This window comes from Pezoporus flaviventris, unplaced genomic scaffold, assembly GCF_033815535.1.
Source record: "Pezoporus flaviventris isolate CSIRO_AGI_PZ_B2104156 unplaced genomic scaffold, CSIRO_AGI_Pfla_v1 ptg000013l, whole genome shotgun sequence".
Taxonomy (NCBI): Eukaryota; Metazoa; Chordata; class Aves; order Psittaciformes; family Psittacidae; genus Pezoporus; species Pezoporus flaviventris.
Window position 1 is genome coordinate 5,198,075 of NW_026892561.1, and position 8,337 is coordinate 5,206,411.

Sequence of the window (8,337 nt, forward strand, 5' to 3'; positions counted from 1 at the left end):
TTTGACAAAAGGTTTCTTTCAGTTGTGTCACAGGTGTTTACTGATGTTAACTTAGAATCATAGAATCATAGAATGGTTAGGGTTGGAAAGGACCTTAAGATCATCTAGTTCCAACCCCCCTGCCATGGGCAGGGACACCTCACACTAAACCATGTCACCCAGGGCTCTGTCCAACCTGGCCTTGAACACTGCCAGGGATGGCGCATTTACCACTTCTCTGGATGACCCGTTCCAGTGCCTCACCACCCTTACAGCAAAGAACTTCTTCCTTATATATAATCTAAACTTCCCCTGTTTAAGTTTTAACCCGTTACCCCTTGTCCTATCACTATAGTCCCTAATGAAGAGTCCCTCCCCAGCATCTTTATAGACCCCCTTGCTATGAGGTCTCCACGCAGCCTTCTCTTCTCCAGGCTGAACAGCCCCAACTTTCTCAGCCTGTCTTCATATGGGAGGTGCTCCAGTCCCCTGATCACCCTCGTGGCCTCCTCTGGACTTGTTCCAACAGTTCCATGTCCTTTTTATGTTGAGGACACCAGAACTGCACACAATACTCCAGGTGAGGTCTCACGAGAGCAGAGTAGAGGGGCAGGATCACCTCCTTCGACCTGCTGGTCACGCTCCTTTTGATGCAGCCCAGGATACGGTTGGCTTTCTGGCCTGCAGCGCACACTGAAGTCGGCTCAATGTTCATTTTCTCATCAACCAACACCCCCAAGTCCTTCTCCACAGGGCTGCTCTGAATCTCTTCTCTGCCCAACCTGTAGCTGTGCCTGGGATTGCTCCGACCCAGGTGTAGGACCTTGCACTTGGCATGGTTAAACCTCATGAGGTTGGCATCAGCCCACCTCACAAGCGTGTCAAGGTCCCTCTGGATGGCATTCCTTCCCTCCAGCGTATCAACTGAACCACACAGCTTGGTGTCATCAGCAAACTTGCTGAGGGCGCACTCAGTCTCACTGTCCGTGTCACCATGTCACTTGAGGACAATGTTTTAATTACTGTTTTGACCGTAGTAGATTAATAAGTTACATGTGTGTAAGAAAATGTAAAGCTTCCCTGCAATATGTAATCCATTTCTTAAAGATGGACACTGTAAGCTTCATATTTCTGGTTTCATTTCACAGACTGAGAACATTCACGTAAGGCTGAAGATAACTCTGTCCTACTTTTTACATGTCTTAAGTGTCTGAACCTTTGGGCAAATGTGAAAAATACCACCTCAGTAGCCATTTTCTGCTTATGTTTTTTTTAACTACTTGTTTCATGCTTTATTACAGGAAAATGCTCGTTTCATTACATGACACAAGCCTTTGTTTTGAAAGTTTTAAGAGAAGTTAAATAGTCATGAAGTTTCAATATACATGCTTCAGCTCTGTCAGTGTTTTGTAATGATTTTCAGAGATAAATTTCACTTTGTAGATCTAGGAAATAATTTCTCAAAGCAGCTGAAATATGAGGCTGTTATTTGTGTTTAATATTAAAACAGTGACACAGAAGATGGGGTGGGGAAGGAACATTCGATTGCCACTATATCATAATGTATTTGGGAGAATACTTAATCCAAGATGCTTCCGATAGAGCACTTTGCAGCTGCAACCACAGTAATTTAGTATACCTCTGATAGATTGTCTTCATATTGAAATAGCTGCTTGTGGTTACATTTTAACCTTGAAAGGACACAAAAATCCTACTGTGTTGCTCTTGCATAGGCTTAGTACCTAGCACGCTGCCTATCAATATACAGCAAGATTACTGCATGCTCTTTGAAAATTAATTTGCTTTCTATTTGGGAGGTATTATCAAGTGCACTCAGATAAGTGGGGGAGAATTTGTGTGTATGAATAACATGAGGCTCCCATTTCTTAGAAGTAGCTGCAGTGCAGTTTTCATTTCAATTTGTGAAAGGTAATCTGTGTTTAGCAGCTCTACATTGTGATTTCTGATGATTTTGTGCTTCTGATTCCTATTCCTTGTCTTGATTTGTTCATTATTTCTTCTCTCCTTTCTTTTGACAGTTCACCAGTGCTGCAGAACACTACTGTTCATTTGGATAATGGTGAATATTGGTCTAATCGTGCATCTGTATACAAAGGGAAGCCTCACAGAGCCATCTTTGAAGAGAGTCTTGAGAAAATATACAGAAACATGTACCAAAAAGCTGCTGGCACTGCTTCAGACAAAAACCCACACTCCTAATAACAATTCACCTGGAAATGCACAGCATGTAGTGTTCTTATTTGTTATGAGATCTATTTTTATGTAACAAATATTTGTACTCTATTTTTAAGGTGTAATTACGGTTGAGCAGGGTTTTCAAGAAGTGGGGTTTTGGTCTGGGTTGCCAAAGGAAACTATTAACTCTGCTCCTCACCTTGCTCTTCCTTCTCTTCCTCCCCCTCCAAACAACAAATCAGACAAAAACAACAGCAACTAAGCCCATCCACAGTTAAGCAAGATGGTGTTACTCCTATGGGACTATGAAAAGAAGGCTCATTTGAAAACATTTGAAGAGTAATATGTCTGCTGGCCCTTGCTGTCTGATATTAACTCAGGTTTTTGCTGCAGTCAATTCTTACTTAATAATTAAAGCTATTTAGTGACATAAACAGGCTTGGCTGACAAAGCAGGATATCGTAGTGTTCAGAGAGGGGGTCTAAAAAGGAAGGTGAATGTGAGCGTTGTCTTAAAAGCATCCCATGTGGGACAAAGGGAATTGTTTTCTAGAATATTGGCTTTGGATTATTTAGTTTTGAGAACTCTGATACTGACCTGTAGACCTGTTTTCAAAGTGATCTCAAGCACCTTTAGTCACAAATTTCCTAATACTGTCAAATTTTAAAAGAAACTCACACAGCCCAGCAGCCTTTGTATCTGAAGAAAGGTCATCTTCACACACCTTGTGCATTTGAGAGCTTCCAGCTTCTCTTGAATGCAGCCACAGTATTTGCCAATATACTTGTAATTTTAACCAATATGAATAACAAAAGAGTGTGGAGGGGGGAAGACTGCAACTAGTCAGCAAACTCCTCATATACTCTGTGCAGACCTTCTGAAGTTCCTGCATCACAGTCCCACCTAATCTGGAGCCTGTCCTTCCCAGTCTGCTGGGATCCTGTTGGCAGAAATAGCATCGCTTTTGCTAAAGGCCACCAAATGTTCATCAGCAGTTCGATGCTTTCCCCAGAGATGGAACCTTTACAGCCTCGCATTGAACAGATCCCACATTAGCAGACCAGGGCAAATTGCCCATGTATTGAAAAGCAGAATGTTTTAAAAGGGCAAGAGTGTCCATCTCCTGCTTCCTTTCAGAATGGGGGGAAAAAACAAATGCCTGTTCTGGCTCCTTCTCTGTCTGAAAGAACAGATTCAGTTACACCAATGCCATTTTACCTGTTATGATTGGATAAAGGATAAAGCTAGCAGCACAGATGGCAGAACATATGACTGTAACCTGCCAGCATGCCTAGATAAACAAGAAGTTGGTCTACTCTGCCTTCCATCCTTTAGTGCTGAGACAACGTAATTGAATTGAGAAAGCAGTTGGTGAGCAATTATGCTAGTGGGAAAGCATGTTGAAAGGCTTTGTGCTTCTGTTTCAGGAATGGGGACTCTCAGAGGAAGTGTCTTGCATATAGACATTTCTATTCTTTGGAACTGTTAAACCAGTTGAAGTGGATTAGCACTGATAACTTCCTGTCCCTGATGCAGTTTAGCACATTAGTGCTTTCAAAGGGCATTAGTTGCACAGTCCTATGCTATGGATAAGTGTTGAGTCACTCTATGAAGTAGTAGTGCACTTTTTTTGCAGAAGTGAAAAGTAAAACATACTCAAGCTGTGCCACTGAAGGCATGGTGGCCATGGAGTATTGTGCTACCAGTACCTGGTATTGATTCATCAGCCTGTTCCTGTGGCCCCATGTTTGTCCATAAAGGAACAGTTTCTTTCTCCTTGCTGCTCAGGAGAGTAGGTATATTCAAATGGATCCTAAATAGGCAGGGCACATTCTAAGAGATACTTTCCAAGCTTTTGGCTTAAATGAATCTACTGAAATATGAAGGTTGTTGCAGTTACCTAAGTTTGAGCCATAGGATTTATTGTTCTTCTTATGGTAGCCCAGTTTTCATTCAATATTCTCTGTGTTTTCCCTCCCCAGTGTCATAGCTTAGTAGAAGCTCCAGTCTTCTGAAGATTGGCTGCTCGCCTTTGGCATAATCTGCTTCTATGACAGAATGACTTTTCCATTCCTTGCAATCCAGCAGATTTTAGTCCTTGTTCTATGCATTAGAAGGCCTGACTGCTGAGGCTTTGGGTTTTTTTAAATGGATGAGTCAGGACACAAGTTGCCATGTATTCAAGACAAAAAGAGGAGATGAAGGAAGTTGGAGGCCATGGTGAAAAAACAGTGTAGTGTTTTTGAGAGCTCCAGAGGAATGGCTAGGGTATGCCTGTTTGATTCCCCTAGCTAAAGAAAGGAAACATACGGTAATATGGCAACCTTCAGTTTTTCAGCAAAGATGAAAAATTTTTCATCAAAGTTGAAAACTAGATGGGAATTAAAAAAGAAGTTGTTGACCAGCGTGAATATTCTCAGTGTAGCATTCGTATGCAGCATAACAACAAATGAAGCAGATAGACTGTGAGTGTCTTTGGCCCTTCTCCAGCTGCGAGGGGAGATGGTGTGTATAATGTCTTTCTGAATCAGCTGCTGCAGGATATGTGCTTCTCTCTTGGGTCAGAGTCATTCTACAGCTTGTATGCTGTGATACAGCAGAGAGTGTTCTTTTCCAAGCACTGTGCTGGAAATCTGGTTTGGTTAATGGAAAACTTTTCTCTGAAATGTGACTTAAAACCCAAATTACTCCGATCTGTCCATAAAATCTGCAAGCCACTTTGTTTTCAGAAGCATTTGGCCCCTTCCCTGTTTGCTCAGCTAACCCTCTTATTAATATGCGTGCAGCTCAAGTGCACAGAGCACTGCTGCTCCTTTGCTGCTGCAGTATGTGATAAGTATAGGTTCAGGCAGCGAACCAACGTAGTAATAAACTGTAATTGTTTAGTGCACCTTGCCTTCTAATACAATTTAAATCCCTTCTATCAAATGCAAATTTCCAGGTTCCTGAGTGGATCTTTAAATAGCACTTTTCTATGCTCATTCCTTATCTTTTGCCATCCACAAAGTGGTCTGTTAGTGACAGTGGGATGGCATAATTCCACCCCCGTCATTTTACCTCCTAAAGGAAAGCTGCCTACTCAAATCTAGAAATAATGGGCTAGATTAAGAAGGAATTAGTGTTTTTCTGTAGAGTCTGTCTCTTTCTCTTGCCCTCCCCAAGTTATTATAACCCATGAGTATTCTCACCAAATGCTATTCAGCATCCAGTGTTGCTTGCAGTATGCACTCAGTGCAGTATTTTAATCACTTTCATTTTAATTAAGTCAGTCTGCTTCCTACTTAGTCCCTCCCCTCATTCCTACAAATAACTTGTTACAGTTTAGGATATTGGGGTGGCTTTACACAAGCTATTTACTTGTGTTCGGTAGAAATGCAAATCCTTTGGTGGTGAGTGGTAGTTGCTTTGGAAATAACTTGGTCATTGACCTATTGTGGATTAAAGACAAAAATGTCAGACTCTAATGACTTGCCTTATCTAAGTTTTCCACTAGGAGAAACTTAAATTGGTCCACTAGGCACAGGAGAAGATGAGTAATGGGGACACATAGGAGCATCTCGGCAGTCCTGAAGTGACGGATCTTAAAGGTCTTTTCCAATCTAGTTGATTCTGTGATTCTGTAGATGGGCAGCAGTGTTTATACTCCAAATCTGAGCAGCTTGGAAGATGCTGAGAGCTGTTCTTTAGATTGTGCACCACATGCTTGTATTTTTCTATTACTTTAGAGGCTGCCAAAATGGTGAGGGGAGAAAGAAATCTACCTAGAGTTGTTGGGAATCTATATTTTTGGTAAAGTAACAGAACATTTAGCTCTGCTCAGTATTAAAGAGTCTTCCAAACTCTCTCTCATTGTTACCTCAGCTGTAAAATGGGGAGTTTGTGCTCTGTTGAAGTTTAATTAAATGACTGTGAAGTGCTTTGGGATCCTGAGGTGACTGTTGCAGAAATTATTTTGTGGAAGCCTGGCTGAAAAGTCCCATCTCATCTCCAGGTTATTAAAGAGGCTTTATTTTAATTTTCCCAGTTTTATTATGTTTTAATTAGACAGTTATTAAGCAAGTGTTAATCTTATCAAGATAGAAATCTATTAAGTCTAAGAGACGGCTGAAAAAGATAATGAAGTACTTTACTACGTGTGCTTTTAGGCACTAATTTTTGCAGTTGGTATCCCGCTCAGCTTCTGTCTCCTGCATAAGTTGGGTTCATCATACTCAGACTGATTGTTCTCATGATATCTTTTCTTTTCTAATACAAATCATTTTTGTCATCCTGATGTCTCAGTGCTGTCTGCTGTGTGTACTAATCAGCGCTATTAACATCTATCACATCATTTGTTCTCATCTTCTCCCCAGGAGCAAGGGGTGCAATGATGTGTGCAACTTGACAGTGGAAAAGGTTGTTGTGGTGTGCCATGGGGTTGTCAGAGAAAGTAAGTTGGAAGGAATCTGCCTTTTCAGACCATGTGCACAGAATAGCTTATTAAATCTACTCTTCCTGATATTCAAGCTTCAAAGTCTTTGCTGAAATGCTGAACTATGCAACAAAATTCTTCACCTTTCAGCAGTGGTCACATAACTGTATAAATCTTGTAATGTAGAATCTCTGGGTCATGGGAAGACCTACCATGATGTTCATTTCTTCAGTGGTTATGGAGTGATCATTATCAGGATGCTGAGAGTATCTCAAGAGATTTGGTTAGTAGTAAAGGAATTTGGGGGAACTTTCAAATCAATGAAACTTAGCTGCTTGATTCTGGTGAAAGTAATTGAAGCTGGAATATTTCTGTGGATGATCTTGACAAGCTACCTCACTGACAAATGATGTCTGGTATAGGTGAGGGTCTCTGGCAGCAGCAGAGAACCAGTCTTTGCCCAATTCCCTTCGGTTTCAATGAATAAACCAGTGTGGTGGGAAGTGACCAAGAACAGGTAGTATTTCTATTACTTAGTGAACTACTAAGCACAAGCCCCACTTGTGCATTGGTTTCTACCGCTTTCTCCATGGAATTCAAAATGTCATCAACCAAAGCCCTTAAAAGATGAAGCTGTAGCTCTTTTTGTTACCAGTGTTGGCTTGCCAAAGACTTGCAGTTTGTTCCCTGTTTGTCTTGAGAAATTCTGTGAAGTGCAGTGATAATTTGTCAGGATGACAACATAAAGGAACTGTAATCTTTTTCTTTGCTTGATCAGTTTGGAGATTGTGCTCTTTCTTCATGTGTATTTCCATTCAGCTCTGGGTGATTGCTTCCAACCTAGCAGTCTGAGAAGTGGTGATCTGAGCCTTCTTCTCAGCCCTTCAGGGAAAGGAGTTTGCTGTTACACAACAACATCCCTCTTGGTTCATAAGAATTGACCGATCCTGAGAATACAGCACAAAAACCCTGTCCTGTGGTCAGGCATTTATGTAACCCTGCAGAGCTGATGCCATTGACAGAGCTTCACACAGAGGTGGGGTGGGAGGCTGAAGGCTTGGAGAGTGGCTTGAGAGTGGCTTCTCGTGGCATGCCGCGAATTATGCATTTGTATACCGTGAATAATCAGTGTGTAAAATAACCTGTGAGACTTTGAAGTAACAAAAGCACTATTTACATTGCTGAGTGGGGGTGAATTCTAATGCTTATATTTGTATTGTTACACTGACTTGAATTTTTGAGCGGTTAGCTAATTGTGTTGTTACTATAGTCGTATGAACTGGTTCATTCAGTACTCCAGTAGTAAACATTTGCTAAGAGGTTGCTTTCCCTGCCTGCCTTGTTTTCACCACAGTCATCTAGTGTTTACATACATTTTAGCCTCTGTGCCATTTTTGAAGGCTTTATTTGTCTCATTTACGTTTTTGGTTTGGATAATACTTAAATATGAAATCCATCTGGGGAACATATTGTATATTCATGTTGAGGGGTAAAACCAGTTTTTAATTAAAATTTTATACAGCACTTGTATTTCACTTTGTCCTGTTTTATTATGAAACACTTCAATCTTCTTCCTAAAACACATATGTCTTGTGTGTTTCAAGATGTTCCCTGTTGCTCATGCAGAACCAGTTTCTGAGCCCTGTCAGCAGAGTGCCATATGTTCTGAGGTTCATTTAGCTTCTCTGGCGTTTGTGTAGGCAGCATATTGGATGTAATGCAGCTAAGCTCTGCTCCATTCTTTTCTTTGT

At 41.1% G+C, this 8,337-nt stretch overlaps 1 protein-coding gene across 4 annotated transcripts in view; it reads left to right on the top strand.

Moving 5' to 3' along the window:
* The window catches only part of SPATA6 (spermatogenesis associated 6), a 47,045-nt gene extending 38,929 nt beyond the window's left edge, over positions 1-8,116 (top strand). For 2 of the 4 annotated variants that reach the window (XM_061451284.1, XM_061451285.1), the window contains exons 13-14: positions 2,019-2,223; positions 7,475-8,116. In XM_061451284.1, the coding sequence (XP_061307268.1) occupies positions 2,019-2,199 (181 nt within the window). In that variant the 3' untranslated portion in view covers positions 2,200-2,223; positions 7,475-8,116. Of the gene's footprint in view, positions 1-2,018; positions 2,233-6,527; positions 6,605-7,474 lie in introns of those variants that run through there. The other 2 variants (XR_009743043.1, XR_009743044.1) reach the window with 2 other exon arrangements.
* Positions 8,117-8,337: the final 221 nt, after the last annotated feature.